This window comes from Neoarius graeffei, chromosome 1 (assembly GCF_027579695.1).
Source record: "Neoarius graeffei isolate fNeoGra1 chromosome 1, fNeoGra1.pri, whole genome shotgun sequence".
Taxonomy (NCBI): domain Eukaryota; kingdom Metazoa; phylum Chordata; class Actinopteri; order Siluriformes; family Ariidae; genus Neoarius; species Neoarius graeffei.
This window is the reverse complement of record NC_083569.1, coordinates 54,376,225-54,397,240: the sequence shown is the minus strand read 5'-3', so window position 1 is coordinate 54,397,240 and position 21,016 is coordinate 54,376,225. Positions and strand designations below refer to the sequence as shown.

Sequence of the window (21,016 nt, the reverse complement as noted above, 5' to 3'; positions counted from 1 at the left end):
CAAGTCCTGTGGACTGATGAAATCAAAATAAAACTTTTTGGCCACAATGTGCAAAGGTATGTTTCGAGAAAAAAGGGTGCCAAATTCCAGGAAAAGAACACCTCTCCAACTCTGAAACATGGGTGGGGATCGATCATGCTTTGGGGTTGTGTTGCAGCCAGTGGCACAGGGCACATTTCATTGGTCGAGGGAAGCATGGATTCGAATAAATACCAGCAAATTCTGGACGCAAACATCACACCATCTGTAAAAAAGTTGAAGTTAAAAGAGGATGGGTCCTACAATAAGACGAGGATCCAAAACACACCTCAAAATCTACAATGGAATACCTCAAGAGGCACAAGCTGAAGGTTTTGCCCTGGCCCTCACAGTCCCCTGACCTAAACATCATTGAAAATCTGTGGATGGATCTCAAAAGAGCAGTGCATGCAAGACAGCTCAAGAAACTTGTCAAACTGGAAGCCTTTCATAAGGACGAATGTGTGAAAATCCCCCAGGTAAGAACTGAAAGATTATTAGCTGGCTACAAAAAGTGTTTACAAGCTGTGATACTTGCCAAAAATTAGATTAGATAAAACTTTATTGATCCCTTTGGGAGGGTTCCCTGAGGGAAATTAAGATTCCAGCAGCATCATTACAGATAAACAGAGAAAAGAAATAGAGAAAAACTTCTAGATAAATTAAAACAAATTAAGTATTTACATATACAAATATAAAAAGAATAAGATATGGGGAAGAGAGGAAGGGGGGGGGGGAAGGGGGGTGGCGGCAGGAGAGATATTGCACTTTATATTGCACATTATATTGCACATTGTCCGGTATTGCTTATTGTTAGGCTAGGCTACTGCTCCTTCCCGTCCTCTGTCCTCCTGTTACCCCTCCTCCCCCCAGAGAGGAGTTGTACAGTCTGATCCCTGGTGAAAAATAAATGTACTTTATTGTATTTGAAGTATATTCATATTTTCAATAGTATATTGAAAATGTACTAAACACAAATTTTACTTTTTGTAAATATATAAAAAGTATACTAACATCACGCTTTCACGCTAACACTTTTAACACACTTAAATAATTATACTATATTACACTTTATAGAAATATATACTAAAATATACTTTAAGTGAAAGTTGTGTAATTTAGCACATAAAAGTACACTAAATACACTTCAAGTTGCACTTTTTTACAATTTAATTACAATTAAAATATACTTAGTACAAAATTAGTTGTTCCAAAATAGCATGCCTCAAGTTAACTAATCATAAACACACTTGAAGTATATTGATGATTAGTGTGGCTTCAAGTACACAAAAGTATGCTAAATTTTAGTACACTTGGCACATTTATTTTTCACTGGGGATGGCATGAGGAACAAAGGAGTTTTTGAGTCTGTTCGTCCTGCACTTGGGAAGGAGCATTCTGTCACTGAACAGGCTCCTCTGGTTGCTGATGACGGTGTGCAGAGGGTGACTGGCATCGTCCATGATGTTCAATAGTTTGTCCATAGACCTCTTCTCTGCCACCGTCACCAGAGAGTCCAGCTTCATGCCGACCACAGAGCCGGCCCGCCTGATCAGTTTGTCCAGCCTGCATGTGTCCTTCTTGGATGTGCTGCCCCCCCAGCACACCACGGTGTAAAACAGGACACTGGCGACCACAGACTGATAGAACATCCACAGGAGTTTCCTGCAGATGTTAAAGGACCACAGACTCCTAAGGAAGTATAGCCTGCTCTGTCCCTTCCTGTATAAGTGTTTGGAGTTGCAAGTCCAGTCCAGCTTGCTGTCCAGCCACAGCCCAAGGTACTTGTAGGAATCCACAGCCTCCACCTCGACTCCCTCGATCAGAACTGGTCGTGACCTTGGTCTGGACCTCCCAAAGTCAATGACCAGCTCCTTGGTCTTCGAGGTGTTGAGCTGCAGATGGTTCCTGTTGCACCACACAGCAAAGTCCCTCACCAGGCTCCTATACTCCTCCTCTCTGTCATCACTGATACACCCAATGATGGCTGTGTCATCGGCAAACTTCTGAATGTGACACAGCTCCGAGTCGTAGCAGAAGTCCGTGGTGTACAGGGTGAAGAGAAGAGGGGCCAGCACTGTGCCCTGGGGTGCTCCGGTGCTGCTAATCACAGTGTCAGACGTGATGTCCTTCAGCCTGACATACTGCGGCCTGTCAGTGAGGTAGCTGGAGATCCAGGTGACCAGGCAGGGGTCCACTCGCATCCTGTTCAGTTTGTCCTGAAGCATAAGGGGCTGGATGATGTTGAAGGCACTCGAGAAGTCCAAGAAGAGGATCCTCACTGGGCCATTTCCCTTATCCAGATGCGAGTGGGCTCGGTGTAGCAGGTAGAGGATAGCATCTTCCACACCAACACCTGCCCAGTACGCAAACTGCAGACAGTCCTGGGCATGTTGCACCTGGGGTCTGAGGAGGCTGAGGAAGAACCGCTCCAACGTCTTCATCAGATGTGAAGTGAGTGCCACTGGTCGGAAGTCATTCAGCTCGCTGGGCCGATTCTTTTTGGGAACTGGAACGATACATGATGTCTTCCAGAGGGTGGGCACTCTCCCCAGTTGCAGGCTGAAGTTGAAGATGCATTGGAGTGGTTCACTCAGTTCAGCAGCGCAGATCTTCAGTAGTCGGGGACACACCTTGTCCGGGCCTGCTGCTTTCCTGGGGTGAAGCTTCCTCAGTTGACCTCTGACCTGGTCTGCAGTAATGCATGGAGGAGTCTGTGTTGAGGTGGGGGATGAGGGGGAGGAGGGGGCTGCTGTGATGACTGGGGGGAGGTGTGTTGAGGGAAGAAGAGAGATGGCTGCAGTGAGGGAGAGGGTGGGGGGGACGTGGGCTGGTTGAACCGATTGAAGAAGTCATTCAACTCATTCGCCCTCTCCACTGTCCCCTCAATGACTCTGGTCTTTGTATTGTGGCCTATGATAGTTTTCACACTTTCCCAGACCTCCCTCATGCTGTTCTCCTTCAGCTTCTACTCTACCTTTCTCCTGTAGCTGTCCTTAGCTTCCCTCACGCAGCGTTTTACCTCCTGCTGTGCTGCTTTCATCGCCCCTCTATCCCTGCTCCTGAAGGCGGCCTTCTTCCTGTTGAGGACAGCTTTGACTTCCTGTGTTACCCATGGCTTGTTATTAGGGTAACACCATACATTCTTAGCGGGGGAGACCACATCTGCACAGAAGTTAAGGTAATCCGTCAGACAGTGTGGGCTAAGCAGCACATCCCAGTCCGTGATGTCATAGCAGTCCCTGAGGGCATCTTCCATTTCAGGGGACCACCTCCTGATGGAGCTAGTTGTTGCAGGCTGCTTTTGAACCAGGGGGGTGTACTTCGGCTGTAGATGAACCAGGTTGTGGTCAGACTTCCCTAGTGGGGGGAGGGGTGTGGCTCTGTATGCATCCGTCACATTAGCATACAGCAAGTCAATTGTCCTGTTGTTCCTTGTTGGACAATCCACAGCCTGGTAAAAAGCAGCCAAAGTAGAGTCCAAAGTAACGTGATTAAAGTCCCCAGAAATGATCATAAATGCCTCAGGGTGCTGTGTCTGCAGCCTTGCTGTTAGAGTGAATCCTCTCACATGCAGCGGCTGCGTCTGCCCTCGGAGGAATGTAAACACAGATGGTGATCACGTGACTGAACTCCCTCGGCAGATAATATGGCCGCAGGCTAACGGCTAGCAGCTCCAAGTCTGGGCAACATAAAACTGTCTTTACGGAGATATGTCCCGGGTTACACCAGCGGTTGTTAACATAAATGATGAGTCCCCCACCTTTGCTTTTCCTGCATGTGTTAGTGTCTCAAAGGGGGTGTTACTAGGTACTAACCATGCAGGGTGCCCAAACTTCAGGCCCTTTTCCTTTGTCATTTTGAAAATGTAAAAAATGAAAATAAAAATTGTTTTTGCTTTAAATAGAAAGGGAATGAGTCATCTTTAACTTTATGCCTTTTGGAGATCATTTCATCTTCAACTTGCTTAACTGTTCACAGTAACAGCAATTTTGACCAGGGGTGCCCAAACTTTTGCATACCACTGTATATTTTATATATATCTCATCTCATCATCTCTAGCCGCTTTATCCTTCTACAGGGTCGCAGGCAAGCTGGAGCCTATCCCAGCTGACTACGGGCGAAAGGCGGGGTACACCCTGGACAAGTCGCCAGGTCATCACAGGGCTGACACATAGACACAGACAACCATTCACACTCACATTCACACCTACGGTCAATTTAGAGTCACCAGTTAACCTAACCTGCATGTCTTTGGACTGTGGGGGAAACCGGAGCACCCGGAGGAAACCCACGCGGACACGGGGAGAACATGCAAACTCCACACAGAAAGGCCCTCGCCGGCCCCGGGGCTCGAACCCAGGACCTTCTTGCTGTGAGGCGACAGCGCTAACCACTACACCACCGTGCCGCCCCTATATATATATATATATATATATATATATATATATATATATATATACACATACATACATACACACACACACACACACACACTTTTATATTTTTCTCTGCACATGTTCAGAGATATTGCATTTACAGATCATTTTTTATCAAGTTCTCTTGAAGGAAACACTTTGTGCCTTAGAAACACACAACACACTATGTGCAAAAAAAAAAAAGAGTCATATAGTATGGAATTTCCCAACAGGAAATATTCAAACTACTATCACAGTACAACTTTGTCCAACAGTACATGTCTTCCTCCACTATTGAGCGCACATCTAAATTAACACACCACTATGCAAATAATATACCCTGTATTGACGATAAACGCTTTTATAACTTTGAAGTACTGCTAAAAGAATGCCTGGTTCATCCTTTTAATTAATAAGTAACTCAGCCTTTTTTTCTTTCCCAATAAATGTTATTCTTACTTTAATTCTGTATATGTAACGATGTAACTTTCTTCCATATCTTCCTCCTCAGATTATTGAAAATGAGTATAATGCAACATGGATACACCGTTACTCAAATCCCATTCCTGAGTCCACGCTCACTTCTCTCTGGTCTCTCTCAGTGGCCATCTTCTCTATCGGAGGCATGCTCTCATCATTCTGCGTCGGAATAATCTCAGAATGGCTCGGCAGGTAAGAGGACTTCACATACAAGTACACATGAGCACATTAGTGTGTGGAATAATATTGATGGAGCAGGTATTTCTATTTCCATTTCTTTTGCTACTACTACGTGTGTTGTATCTTGGATTTTGTTGACTGTATACAAATAACACCACTAATGCACTCTTGTATTCGAGTCACAAGCAACACTGCATGATTATTAGTGCAGATGAGCTACTCAAAGAGACAGAAGAGAAAACTGAAAAGAATTTAAAAAAAAACTTTATATATTCATTCATTTATCTTCAGTAATTATTACCGCGCCCAGTAATCAGTGCGGTTTGTTTGTGTGTGTGTGTGTCTGTTAACAATCTAGCGTCTAGACTGTTGCACCGATTGACTTCAAATTTTCAGGATAGATGGGCAATGGTCCATAGATTACCTCAGTACATTTTGGGGGTAATCGGGTCAAGGTGAAGATCAAGGTCACTGGAAAGGTCAACCTTTCGGTCAAAATAACATTTTCCATTATAACTCAAAAACGGTTGCCGATAGACAGATGTTTACTATTATGAGCATATAGGAACTCCCATATGGGAGTTCATTTGGCACCATGATCTTTGACCTTGAGTGACCCTGAAAGGTCAAACTCAAGGTCACAGATTTTCAGAGGGCTGTAACTTGAAAACAGTTGATGGTAGACCAATATTTACCATTGTGGCACCATGATCTTTGACCTTGAGTTACCTTGAAAGGTCAAGGGTTTTCAAAGGGCTATAACTTTAAAATGGTTCATGATAGCCAGATGTTTACCATTATCAACATATAAGAAGTCCCATATGGGCTTTCAGTTGCCACCATGACCTTTGACCTTGAATGACTTTGAGATGTCAAACTCAAGGTCATGGATTTACATCAGATTATAACCTGACAGCTGATGATTGAGAAATATTACCATTATCAACATATAGGTATAAAATAAGTGCTGCCGGGCAAGGTTTATTTTGCCTGGCAACACTTGTTGCTTCAGAGTTGTGTACTGTCACTCAACTCTTGACAGGAACACAAAAGCTGTGCAATGTCATTTGGGCCTTTAGTAGAACACAATCTTCAGCAAGCGAAGCCATCTAGTGATAAATCATTAGTACTACACACTTATGTCAGACTTACTAAAGCCGTTCATGTCTCCTCCATGTCCATAATATTGTTCTCATTTCCTGATTTCTATGTTATTTTCATAAAATGAAAAACTATTTAAATTTTGAATTAGTGCATTGATTCTTATAATTAAGTTTCACATCACTACATGTGCAGTTTTATAAATTATTTAAATACTATTTAAACATGTATTGTTTCAAACACAAAGCCAAAGATATTTTGCATTCAGTAAGCATCATGACACTAAAAGTTTAGATGTTTAAATAATCCCAGTATAAATCGTCCTAATATGGTTCATGAAAAGTGTCTGCAAAATAATTTCACAATAAAAGTACAAGATGGACAATAACAGAAAAATAAACTACATTGTTTCAATCTTTTGTTTTACTTGCTTGCAGCCAGTTGGGCCGCATTCATAATCAATAAGGTAATTATTCCATTTCAGTTTCGTATAACAAACTTAATGAGGCACAGAACCAAACAAATCTCCTTTCTTGATTGTCAGGGAAGTTTTCCTCACGATTGTCACCTCTCACTGATTGATTTCTGTAAATCTGCTTTGTGACAGTGCTTAATTTTAAAACCATGATACAAATAAAAATTAAATTCAATTAAATATTTTCATTTCTATAAAAGTCACCTATAACCAATTATGAGTTACAAAATTGACTTATAAAGGTATCTCTAAGGGGCGGCATGGTGGTGTAGTGGTTAGCACTGTCGCCTCACAGCAAGAAGATTCTGGGTTCGAGCCCAGTGTCCGGTGAGGGTCTTTCTGTGCGGCGTTTGCATGTTCTCCCCGTGTCCGTGTGGGTTTCCTCCGGGTGCTCCGGTTTCCCCCACAGTCCAAAGACATGCAGGTTAGGTTAACTGGTGACTCTAAATTGACCGTAGGTGTGAATGTGAGTGTGAATGGTTGTCTGTCTCTATGTGTCAGCCCTGTGATGACCTGGCGACTTGTCCAGGGTGTAGATACCCCGCCTTTCGCCCATAGTCAGCTGGGATAGGCTCCAGCTTGCCTGCAACCCTGTAGAACAGGATAAGTGCCTACAGATAATGGATGGAATCTCTAATCCAGTTCAGAAAGATTTGAATTTTAGCTGAATGTTTCAAAAAGCAGAAACTTCACTGAGTCAATCAGTTTGACATTCCTTTGAGGAACAAACGGAGAGAAGAGCACTTAGAAGCAAAGAGCTTCCTCTTGATCTGATGCGGAACATCCCAGAGTAGTTACTGTATGAAGTTGAATACATACACCTCTATTATTGGATACTTTAAGAGATTTGCAGTTTATTTGGTTTTATGTGATTGTATATTGTGTATTTTGATAGGAGGAAAGCCATGCTCATCAATAATCTCCTGGCTTTTATTGGTGGAGGTCTGATGGCACTGTCGAAAATAAGCAAATCATTTGAAATGATGATTTTAGGACGATTTACAATTGGAGCATACTGTGGTAAGTGTTTTGGTAACATTAACTGAAATTAATGGAAGAATTGCACATGCAATAAATTTATTGTTAATTTCAAGATAGAAGGTAACAGATCAGATTTGTCAGACTGGCAGTTATGTTTTCATGATTATTTTTCTGCTTTGTATGAAACATGCTACATATACTGTCCATTAAAGCAACACACATTTAACATGATCATGCTCAGAAATGAAATGGGAACCACTCTTCAGTACACTTCAGCCATTTAACAGTTATTCCACTCAATCTCATCGTACATGAGCTGATAGCCAATGAGGTGCATAGCGCCAAGTTATCTATAAGCCATCTACAATGAGACTGAGTGGAATAACTGTTTTATTCTATCCACATTCACTGGATTTTGAGTATTTTTATTTTTTGCAAATTTGATAAAAACTTTCGAGAAAACGTGCAACAAAATCATTTCCGCTTAGAATGGAAACAAACTGGAGAAATGACAGTAGCAATTTGTGAAAAATGTTATAATAATTATTGAAAAAAAATGTCCTTACCATCAAATACTTTTATTCCATATTTTGTTGCACTTTTTTTTTTTTTGGGGGGGGGGGGGGGGGGGGGGTTGTTTTCAAGTAGAGTTTTTATTTCATCCTCGGTTGGTTCAGCAACACACTCTGCCATTTGTTTTCTGTATTCACGGTATATGAGCTGGTAGCCTAGTAGTAGTAGAGTAGCCAATCAGAGCATGCGATTGCTCATATCCAGTGGATGGATGGATATATATACACACACACACACACACACCATCCATATATATAGTGCTCAGCGTAAATGAGTACACCCCCTTCGGCAAGTAACATTTTAAACAATAGCTCAATGAACACAATTTCCAAAATGTTGACAAGTTTAATATGCTATCTGTTTAATAATGTGAAAGTAAGGTTAATAATATAACTTAGATTACACATTTTTCAGTTTTACTCAAATTAGGGTGGTGCAAAAATGAGTACACCCCACAACAAAAACTACTACATCTAGTACTTTGTATGGCCTCCATGATTTTTAATGACAGCACCAAGTCTTCTAGGCATGGAATTAACAAGTTGGCGACATTTTGCAACATCAATCTTTTTCCATTCTCCAACAATGACCTCTTTTAGTGACTGGATGCTGGATGGAGAGTGATCCTCAACTTGTCTCTTCAGAATTCCCCATAGGTGTTCGATTGGGTTCAGATCAGGAGACATACTGAATCACTTTCACCCTGTTCTTCTTCAGAAATCCAACAGTGGCCTTAGATGTGTGTTTAGTCATGTTGGAAAAGTGCACAACGACCAAGGGCACGGAGTGATGGTAGCATCTTCTCTTTCAGTATGGAGCAATACGTCTGTGAATTCATGATGCCATCAATGAAATGCAGCTCCCCGACACCAGCAGCACTCATGCAGCCCCACATAAGGACACTGCTACCACCATGTTTCACTGGAGGCACCATGCATTTTTCTTTGTGACGCCATACAGTTTTAAAGCCATCAGTTCCAAAAACATTTATCTTGGTCTCATCACTCCAGAGTATAGAGTCCCAGTAGTTTTCATCTTTGTCAGCACGGGCCCTGGCAAACTCTAGGCGGGCTTTTTTGTGCCTGGGCTTTAGGAGAGGCTTCTTTCATGGACGGCGTCCATGCATGCCATTCCTCTGCAGTGTACGCCATATTGTCACGGGAAATAGTCACCCCAGTTTGGCTTTCTACTTCTTTAGATAACTGCAGTGAACTTGTATGCTGATTTTCTTCAACCCTTCTCATCAGAAGACGCTCCTGTCGAGGTGTTAACTTCCGTGGACGAACTGGACGTCTCTGTGAGATGGTTGCAGTTCCATCTTTCTTAAATTTTTGTACCACTTTTGCTACAGTATTCTGACTGATAAGTAAAGCTTTGCTGATCTTCTTGTAGCCTTCACCTTTGTGGTGGAAAGAAATTATTTTCTTTGGGGAATTCTGAAGAGACAAGTTGAGCATCACTCTCCATCCAGCATCCAATCACTAAAAGAGGTCATTGTTGAAGAATGGAAAAAGATTGATGTTGCAAAATGTCGCCAACTTGTTCATTCCATGCCTAGAAGACTTGGTGCTGTCATTAAAAATCATGGACATACAAAGGACCTCATTTTTGCACCACCCTAATTTGAGTAAAACTGAAAAATGTGTAATCCAAATTATATTATTAACGTCACTTTCACGTTATAAGTTAAAAAGATGTTATATTAAACTTGGTATTTTCAATATTTTGGAAATTGTGTTCATTGAGATATTGTTTAAAATGTTACTTTTCAAAGGGGGTGGACTCATTTACACTGAGCACTGTATATACACACACACACACTTTATATTCTTTATTCATATCAATTTGAATAGTCATTTGGTCTGATAATTGCCATATACTTGTGAAAAAGAGATATTTATTTATTTACTTTGAGTTCAAAACAAATGCAGAGAAACAACAGCCTTGACTATCAGTTGCTTAATCAATTGTCAGCTGTTTCAATCTGGTTTATATACTTAAGTGTGAACCAAACTTTATTCAGTATCGTATAGTTTTATGCTTGCTTTCAGAGCAAAATAGAATTAGGTCATTCTGACACACATCAGTTTTGGAAAGCTGTTGGATTCAAAAATGGAAAAATTTACTAGAATTCAATTCAATTCAAAACACTATTTGTCCCCTGGGGCAATTTAAAAGGCACGCAGAGAAGTACAGTTAAACACACAAAAAACCAAAACAAACATGAAACATAAAAATTGACAGTGTGCAAGGTATGTGGATAAATAACTGTACAGTGGTACAATAGGTATAAATATGATCATTAAAAAAAAAAGTTTGATGTTAAGCAGTTTGATGTGTTATCAGGGCTGGCGTCAGGGCTGGTGCCCATGTATGTGGGTGAAATATCACCCACCAGTCTGAGAGGAGCTCTGGGCACACTACACCAGTTAGCCATAGTCACTGGCATTCTCATTGCTCAGGTAATCTCCATAATCATTTGCTTGTCAGAAGCACAAAACTCCACATTATTTACACCTGTAAGAGTTTTAATAAAAACTTTACACCAATATGGAAGTAGTTTCTTATCTTTATAATGATTTGTTTCTATGCAGCTTTTAGGTCTGGAGACATTGCTGGGCAGTGAGGACTTGTGGCCTTTGTTGTTGGGTATTACAGTGATCCCTACAGTCCTACAGATGGCATTGTTGCCATTCTGTCCGGAAAGTCCTCGCTTCCTTTACATTGTCCGCTGTCAGGAGCACCATGCCAAGAGCGGTGAGGTGACACTCCAAATAAATCACACAGTGTGAAACAAGTCTCCATGTGTTCAAGAGCTGTATCAAGTACAGTTTGAATGCAAAATATATTTCACGCGCATGTAAAACAGCACGGTGGTGTAGTGGTTAGCACTGTCGCCTCACAGCAAGAAGTTCCTGGGTTCGAGCCCCGTGGCCGGCGAGGGCCTTTCTGTGTGGAGTTTGCATGTTCTCCCCGTGTCTGCCTGGGTTTCCTCCGGGTGCTCCGGTTTCCCCCACAGTCCAAAGACGTGCAGGTTAGGTTAACTGGTGACTCTAAATTGACTGTAGGTGTGAATGTGAATGGTTGTCTGTGTCAGCCCTGTGATGACCTGGCGACTTGTCCAGGGTGTACCCCGCCCCTCACCCATAGTCAGCTGGGATAGGCTCCAGCTTGCCTGCAACCCTGCACATAAGCGGTTATGGATGTACAGTGTCTTGCAAAAGTATTCATCCCCCTTGGTGTTTGTCCTGTTTTGTCACATTACAAGCCGGAATTAAAATGGATTTTTGAGGGGTTAGCACCATTTGATTTACACAAACACACCTACCAATTTAAAGGTGCAAGTTGTTTTTCTTATTGTGACAGACAACAATTAAGATGAAAAAAGAGAAATCTGGCGTGTACATAGGTATTCACCCCACAAAGTCAATACTTTGTAGAACCACCTTTTGCTGCAGTTACAGCTTCAAGTCTCTTGGGGTACGTCTCTATTAGCTTAGCACATCTAGCCACTGGGATTTTTGCCCATTCCTCAAGGCAAAACTTCTCCAACTTCAAGTTAAATGGGTTGCGTTGGTGAACAGCAATCTTCAAGTTATGCCACAGATTCTCAATTGGATTGCGGTCTGGGCTTTGATTAGGCCATTCCAAGACATTTAAATATTTCCCTTTAAACCACTCCAGTGTAGCTTTAGCAGTATGTTTAGGGTCATTGTCCTGCTGGAACATGAACCTTCATCCCAGTCTCAAACCTCTGGCCGACTCAAACAGGTTTTCCTCCAGAATTGCCCTGCATTTAGTGCCATCCATCTTTCCTTCAGTCCTAACCAGCTTTCCTGGCCCTGCAGATGAAAAATATCCCCACAGCATGATGCTGCCACCACCATGCTTCACTGTAGGAATGGTGTTCTCAGGGTGATGGGTTTGCACCACATATGGCATTTCCCATGATGACCAAAAAAAAGATCGATTTTAGTCTCATTTAACCAGAGAATCTTCTTCCATGTGTTTGGGGAGTCTGCCACATGCTGTTGGGTAAACTCCAAATGTGTTTTCTTAAGCAATGACTTTTCTGGCCATGCTTCCATAAAGCCCCTCTCTGTGGAGTGTATGGTTTAAAGTGGTCCTATGGACAGATACTCCCATCTCCACTGTGGATCTTTGCAGCTCCTTTGTCATCATCTTTGGTGTCTTTGTTGCATCTCTGATTAATGCCCTCCTTGCCCAGTCTGTGAGTTTTGGTGGGTGGCCTTCTCTTGTCAGGTTTGTAGTGGTGCCATATTCTTTCCATTTCGCTAGAATGGATTTAATGGTGCTCCCTGGGATATTCAAAGTTTGGGATATTTTTTTTATAACCCAACCCTGATCTATACTTCTCCACAACTTTGTCTCTGACCTGTTTGGAGGCTCCTTGGTTTTCATGTTGCTTGCTTAGTAGTGTAGCAGAGTCAGGGTCCTTCCAGAACAGGTTGATTTATACAGACATCACGTGACACTTTGATTGCACACAGGTGGATCTTAATCCACTAATTAAGTGAATTGGTTGGAGCAGCTCTTATTTAGGGGTTTCGTATGAAAGGGGGTGAATACCTATGCACACTCCAGATTTGTGTTTTTCATATTAATTGTTTGTGTCACAATAAAACAATTTGCACCTTTAAATTGGTAGGCATGTTGTGTAAATCAAAATGGTGTTAACCTCCCAAAAATCTATTTTAATTCCAGCTTCTAATGCAGCAAAACAGGACACACACAAAGGGGGGTGAATACTTTTGCAAGGCACTAACTAATATATATATATATATATATATATATATATATATATATATATATATATATATATAATTTTTTTTTTTTTTTTTTAAACACACAAAAATCTCCATTTGTTCAAAAACCTGTCATCATACACAGCCTTCTTCAGATATAATATGGAGATTCAGAGGTTGATGGCAAACCTTTTCAAAAATAATTTTCTGTTGAGTTTGTCTTATGATCTGGGCTGTTGTCTTATCAAAGGAGATACCTTTCCAAGTTTTATTTTTAACATTTCAGAATTCTGTTTTTGTATTTCCATTGCAAAATAGAAATACAATTTCTCACTTGTATTCACCAATGGAGATTGAACTGAAGTTCAGTTACTGAACTATAATGTGAAATCATGTCTAATTTGTTTCTAATATTACATTACATGGCATTTAGTAGACACTCATCCAGAGAAACATACAAGTGCAAAAGTCAGGTACACGAAGTGCTGAACTTCTAGACAAGAAAGTTCTAGTACCAACTGAATAAGTAACAGAATAGCACCTAGTGTAATATTCTGTTGAAGTACCAACACTTGGCAAACAGCCAGGGAAACAATTCAGCCATACAAAATGAGCTGACGAAGTACAACTAAACGAAGAAAAATAAAACTCCAACGGCTAACCCCAGGCGAGACAGTACACAGCCTGGGTTGGTTAAGACCAATACGTAGTTACACAGTGGGTAACTGCAGTTAATGTAATGTATTGTAATATCCATCCATCATCTTACCACTTATCATACCACTTATCATACCACCATCTTACCACTCATCATACCACTTATCTGTCAGGGTCACGGGGGAGCTGGAGCCAATTCCAACGGACTTTGGGCAAAACGTGGGGTACACCCTGGGTCAATCTATCCCAGGGCTTTCACACTCACACCGGTAGGCAATTTAGTGTAGCCAGTTGATCTAATGTTCATGGGACTGTGGGAGGAAACTATAGCACCTGGAGGAAACCCATGCAGGCAGGCAGAACATGCACACCCCACAGAGAAAGGCCCCACTCGGCTGGCAGGTTTGAACCCAGAACCTTCTTGCTGCGAGATGACCGCGAGAACCACTGCACCACCATGCTGCCCTGTTTCTGAAGTATCAAAATATATATAAAATCACATGGAGAAACTGTAAAATGAGGGTAGAATTGATTTTAAGAGCATTTCCTAATTACTGCCTGTAAATTTTCAGCATTACCTCCTCATTTACCATGATAAATACCTTCTTGAAAACTTTGCCCCATCTATACAAACATCTGCTACAGCCATCTTTATGTATTAAACCGCTTATGGATCCAAGCTTTTTCAGTGTATGAGGATTTAAAATATATGCCAAGATCAGCTTTGTTTGATTACTTTTTTTTTTTTTAACTAAACCAAATAATTTGTTTCTACAAAAACAGTAGAAATTAATAATTATTAGAACATTAGAAATTAGTATATTTATATATCTGGCATGTCACTTCAGTGCTCTGACAGCTTTTCTTCCGGCCATCAAAGTTTCTAGGGAAGAATTACAGTCATGGTTTCCTACTGCATTTTACTGGATTATTATAGAGGTTTTCTCCACTCAACCATTCACACACACGGAGAATTTAGAGTCACCAGTTAACCTAACCACATGTCTTTGGATGGTGGAGGAAACCAGAGCGCGCACACGCAGACGCAGGGAGGACATGCAAACTCCACACAGGAAAGCCCCAGTTGGCCATGAGATTCGAACCGGGAACCTTCTTGCTGTGAGGCGACAGTGCTAACCACTGCACCACCGTGCCGCCCTATTAGTAATTAGTAATGTACAATTCACAACCAGGAAACCTTTTAAGTAGAAGATGGCAGTGTACGAGTTATTAAGCATCATGCTAGTGACATGACTGACCCATCTCTAAACAACTGAGGTCAATGTTTGCTTTCTAGCTCAACAATGCCAAGTCTAATGTATATGGAATTCTGTAAGTAAATGATTATGTAGCAGTTCCTGATGTGGGTGGAGCACAGAAGCACGGCAGGCGAGAGTTGTTGGTCTCACACAAACACTATTTTACTTATTTCAGCTTCTCAGCACTCATTCACTCAACATGCACACATGCGTTGTGGTCGGGAGGGAGCCCCTTTTCTCTGCTCTCTCCCTCCTTTTATGCTCCGTCCCTGTAGAGTACGGGGGATCTGGGCGGCAATGAGGTCCACCGGTCTGTCATGTCTGGCAGTATACAGTCCTTTGTATAATGGACAACTGTTCATAATGTGGGCTACTGACTCCAGATGTTGTGGATGGTCGTGTAGTATACAGAAAGGGGAATGGATAGAGGGGAACCACAGAGAGAGATTGTATTTGGTGGGGAGAACCTGTAAGCGAGCCTTCACACAGAAGGTGATGATCTTGTCACTGATAGAGTTATTGTTGTATATGGCATGTGATACAGAGTGGTCTGCACAGGTGAGTTTAGCCAGCTTTCCCTGGAGCTTCAGGCTGGACCAATACTCCATGTTGCGCTCCCTTTGAATGGACAGAAGGGTTTGCCTTGATGTTTTAGGCAGCAGGAGATAGGTAATGTTATAATGCAGCCTGGCTTGAACCGTGATTGATGGATCATCCACCAGTGTATCGGTGACCTCTACAGGTTGAAGGTGGGAGGTCCATTTTAGTTCAGTGCCTGTTCTCCAGCACAAGTCATTTAAGTCAGGCCAGTCTGATGACACGCCAAATCCCTGTGCCCTAGTATCCAGCTTACCACTGTTCTTCCTTCTGAAGCCCAGAAAGTTGTCCTCCCCACTGTCTGCATGGGTTATGTTCCATTTTTTGAAGTCCAGCAGTAGTGATGTTCTTGCTAATTGTCTCACACTAATATCACCACAGTTCAGCATGTTAAAATGAGGTGTGACTGCCTTGTAGCTGTGTATTCCCACATGCAGTTTGGAACGCCAAGCCCTCCATCCTGTTTTTTCTGAAAGATGAAGCATCTTGTGGAGTGTGTGTTGAGAGAGAGCCATTTCCTCACCACTTGCAGTTTTGTTGTCCATTCTGCGCAGATCTTTTTGTGGGATATGGACGTTTGCAAATAGATGTTGTATTTTGGCAAAGGCTATGTCTCTGATTGCCTGGACCTTCAGAGTTACTGGAAGAGGTGAAGAATCGATTAGATCCAGTCTGCTTGTAAACTGCTGTACCATAATCAATCACTTGTTCACTCCAGTCCCCAGCAATGTTAATTTTATGCCCCAGATAGTTGTAGGTTTCATGTCTGGCATACACTAAGTGGCTGGTCCAGGATGGTCAAAGAAGGAGGCTGGTCGGTCTTGGCTCTATACCAGCGGTTGCCTCCACTCCTCCTCTCCCAAAAGACTGCACATTTACTTTGCTTTACCTGTAGGCCAGACCAGGTGAGGAAGCTGTCGGTGCAGGCCAGCATGTTTTTAATTACTCCCTCATCACGGGACGCAATGACCACATCGTCAGCATAGCCCTGGACTGGGTTTGGTGATAATACTTGGGGAGGAGCATGTGTACACAGCCATTTTAGCCACTGGTTAATTGCAATGATAATTTACTGCACTCCATGGGCAACCTGTTTTAATCCCCACTTCGAGATTTACAGGCTGTGTGAGTTGTTTTCCACAGATGACTTGTAGGTAAGAATTCCTATATACATCCTTTATGATGTCAATGTACATCTTTGGCAGGTGTATTTCCTCCAGTGAATTCAGCATCACCTCATGAGGCAAAGTACCAAAGGCATCCCTAAAGTCCAAAAATACTACATGCAATTTGGCAGTGTCATGTTTGAAGTCATCAATAGCCGTCTTTAAACAAAAAACATGTTCATTCATGCCTTAACACACACACTAATTGACAGCAGGTGGAATGACTTAGCCACTTACCTTCCCCGACTCTGCCTTCCATTCACAGACTGCTGCTTGACCATGCCCCTGCTGCCACATACCCCCACCGCCCAACTCAGGCCGGGGAGCCATCCGGCCTGATGCTGACTCCACCCCCCCCCCCCCCCCGACGGGACAGGAAGTCTGCCACCACCATCTGTGCCCCCGGCCTGTGGATCACCTCGAACTTAAATGGCTGGAGGGGGAGATACCAACGGGTGATCCGCGCATTGGCATCCTTCATGCGGTGGAGCCACTGAAGGGGCGCGTGGTCCGAACAAATCAAATCAAGTTTATTTGTACAGCGCTTTTAACAATAAACATTGTCGCAAAGCAGCTTTACAGAATTTGAACGACTTAAAACATGAGCTAATTTTATCCCTAATCTATCCCCAATGAGCAAGCCTGTGGCGACGGTGGCAAGGAAAAACTCCCTCAGACGACATGAGGAAGAAACCTCGAGAGGAACCAGACTCAAAAGGGAACCCATCCTCATTTGGGCAACAACAGACAGCCTGACTATAATATTAACAGTTTTAACAGGATAACCCTCAACTGTCCTCATGGGGCCGTCCTTCACAGGAGTGGGGCGATAAAACTCCGACCAGACACAGGGCACCAGGATGGATCAAGCAGGTCCGAGGGGCAGAAGAGGCCAGCATCTCAATCCCAGGATCAACATGTAACTCAGAGGGACAGATGGGGGGGGGGGGGGGGGGGGGGGGGGAGAGAAAGAAAACACGTTGTTAGGTATGCCCTAAAAATGACAAGTATTAAATCTGTGTGGCAGGCTCGCAGAGACGAACAGAGAATGAAAGGGCGCCCCAGCAGGTAGTATCGGAGGGCGAGGACCACCCACTTGATGGCAAGACACTCCTTCTCAATTGTGCTGTACTTGCATCGACTGTTTCCGGCTGATGTACAGCACGGGGCGCTCCTCACCCTCCACCTCCTGGGACAAAACGGCCCCCAGCCCTCTGTCTGATGCATCAGTCTGCAAAATAAAGGGGAGAGAGAAGTCAGGGGAGTCTAAAAGTGCCCCCCCACACACAGTGCAGCTTTTACCTCAGAGAAGGCCTGTTGGTACTGCTCTGTCCACTGGACTGGATCTGGAGCCCCCTTTTTAGTGAGATCAGTTAGCGGGCTGGTGACGTCCGAATAATTAGGTAGAAACCTATGATAATAGCTAGCCAGCCCCAGGAACCGTCTCACCTCCTTTTTGGTCTTGGGCCTCGGGCAGGCCGCAATCACTGCAGTCTTGTTAATTTGGGGACACATCTGCTCATGACCCAAGTGGAACCCCAGATACCGTACTTTCACCCACCCAATTGCACACTTTTTCGGGTTAGCTGTGAGGCCTGCTCGCCTCAGCGACTTTAGAATGGCCCTCAGGTGTTCCAAGTGCCGCAGCCAATCATTGCTGTAGATTATTATATCATCAGATAGGTGGCTGCGTAGGCAGCGTGAGGGCGGAGGACCCTGTCCATAAGCCACTGGAATGTAGCGGGCGCCCCAAACAACCCAAAAGGGAGCATGACGAATTGGTGTAAACCAAACGGTGTGGAAAACACCGTTTTCTCTCGGGATAGAGGAGTCAAGGGGATCTGCCAATATCCCTGTTAGATCCAGTGTCAAATAAAAGCAAGCAGCGCTAACCGATCAAGCAACTCGTCAATGCGAGGCATTGGGTATGCGTCAAATTTAGACACTGCATTGACCTTTCTATAGTCCACACTGAACCGGACCAACCCATCGGTCTTGGGAACCAGGACCACTGGGCTGCTCCAGTCACTGTGGGACTCCTCGATTATGCCCATTTCAAGCATTGCCTTGAGTTCGTCCCGAACCACCTTTTTCTTGTGTTCGGGCAAGCGGTAAGGGCGGCTACGCACTACCACCCCCGGAGGCGTTTCGATATAGTGTTCTGTGAGGTGGGTACAACCAGGAAGGGGCGAGAACATGTTGGAAAATTCCTTTTGCAACTTGGCCCGGTGAGAGGTGGTCTCCACAAGGGACTGGAGTGGTCCGAGATGTTCTCTTTTTCACCTCTGCCTTCTCCGGGACTACCGACGCCAACGCCATGGGGACCCCATCATTCCAGTGTTTTAAAAGGTTGAGGTGGTAGATTTTTAATGCCCCGGCCCTATCGGTTTGCCTCACCTCATAGTCAACGTCCCCGACTCGCCGTGTGACCTCAAAGGGTCCTTGTCACTTGGCGACTAATTTGGAGCTCGACGTGGGCAACAATACGAGCACTGTCTCCCGGCATGAACTCTCTAAGGCGCATGCCCCTGTCATACAGCCGGATTTGACGTTCTTGTGCCTGCCGCAAATTCTCCTGGGTTAGGTGCATGAGGGTGTGGAGTTTTGCGCGCAGGTCAAGAACGTACTGGATTTCATTTTTGCTAGGTGAAGGTCCCTCCTCCCAATTTTCCTGTAGCACGTCCAGAATGCCATGCGGCTTACGCCCATATAATAATTCAAATGGAGAAACCTCTCGTACTGCGAATAACAGGGGCTTGAGCCACTTATCCCAATTACGCGCATCTTCACTTACGAATTTCCGGATTATGTTCTTGAGTGTTTGGTTAAATCGCTCTACTAAGCCATCAGTTTGTGGGTGATAGACACTGGTGCGGATAGACTTAATCCCCAATAACTCATACAGTTCGCGCAGTGTGCATGACAAACGAAGTGCCTTGGTCTCTCAGGATTTCTTTCGGAATCCCGACCCGGGAGATAAAGTGGAAGAGCACTTCCGCAATACTGTGTTGAGATATTGCGGAGAGGCACTGCTTCCGGATATCGCGTTGCATAGTCCATCAGAACTAAAATAAGAGCAATTCCAGCGTTATGGACGTGACACTTGAACTCAAAATGGCAACAAATGACCCAGTGCATGTTTTATTGTCTCCCAGTATTTAAACAGGTGTTGCATATTAAGGCTGTACCATACTGGAGAAGTGATAGAACAAGAACAATTCCCATAGTACATCTAGGGCATGCCAGAAAATGCCAATAAAAGATGCGTTATGGATGTGACAGAAAAAGTATCACTTTTCTTGGGTGACTGTACATTTTTATCAAACTCTGTGGAATTGTAAACCTAATGTCGAAATGGAGATATCCATTTGATAGAGGGGTCCAAGGTGAATATTAAAAAAAATCTTTGTTTAAAATATTTTGTATTTCATGCAGAGTTTCGGAAGGAAAAGTCAGCGTTATGGATGTGACGAAATTCCGTTATGGATGTGACGCATCTGAAATAGACATGGCATATGTTTAGAAAATCAGCAATTTAACCACCATAACCCTTTGAAAAACTCTCTAAATATCAGCTAAAACTATCAAAGTTCTTAAATAATATTTAGGATGGCTATTGTTTTGCTGTTTTGTGGATTTTAGCATACATTTCTGTGGCTTGTGGCAATAATATAGAATTGTACATGATCAAAGTTGATTTTAGCTTGGGTTTTACATTATAAGAAAGAAAGACTGACAGTGACATATTAGGTTGGTTACAAATTGGTTCAACTTCTTCACATCTGTAAAATACAGACCTAGGTGATATCTCTGGGAGTGGTTTTGATGTATTACATGTTGCTTTATTTTTGCATGGTGAGGTTGACATTTACATGGAATTGCCCCTAAAGCCATATCCCCGTGCTGACCAATCTAATGGCCCAATGAGATCCATCTCAATTAGCTCAAATGGGGTCTCGATTAGAGGAAGAGGGCGCAATGGCACTTTTGGAGTGGCCGCGGGATTTACTAATTGGCATTTACGGCATGCTGCACACCACCGACGGACATCCCTGTGAATCCCTGGCCAATAGAACTAGGCCATTATTCGGGCTAGTGTTTCATCTTACCCCAAGAGTCCAGCCATGGGATGAAAGTGAGCCGCATGGAACACGAGTTCCCTACAGCTCTTTGGGATTAACAATTGGGTCATTTGTTCACTAGTTTGAGCGTCCTGTGTCACTTGGTACAATCCATCTTTAATAATAGCAAAATGAGGGAAGGTCGGTGCCGTGCTTGGCTAAAGTGTTTAACCACCGATTACTCTCACTTGGTCAAACATGCCGCAGAGTCTCATCTTGCAACT

At 43.2% G+C, this 21,016-nt stretch overlaps 1 protein-coding gene across 2 annotated transcripts in view; it reads left to right on the top strand.

Annotated features, from left to right (window-relative positions):
- Positions 1-21,016, top strand: part of LOC132894658 (solute carrier family 2, facilitated glucose transporter member 4-like) — a 55,198-nt gene that overhangs the window by 18,142 nt on the left and 16,040 nt on the right. Inside the window, exons 3-6 of one of the 2 annotated variants that reach the window (XM_060934782.1) lie at positions 4,948-5,108; positions 7,568-7,692; positions 10,573-10,688; positions 10,821-10,983. In XM_060934782.1, the coding sequence (XP_060790765.1) occupies positions 4,948-5,108; positions 7,568-7,692; positions 10,573-10,688; positions 10,821-10,983 (565 nt within the window). The remainder of the gene's footprint in view (positions 1-4,947; positions 5,109-7,567; positions 7,693-10,572; positions 10,689-10,820; positions 10,984-21,016) is intronic. The other variant, XM_060934791.1, reaches the window with a different exon arrangement.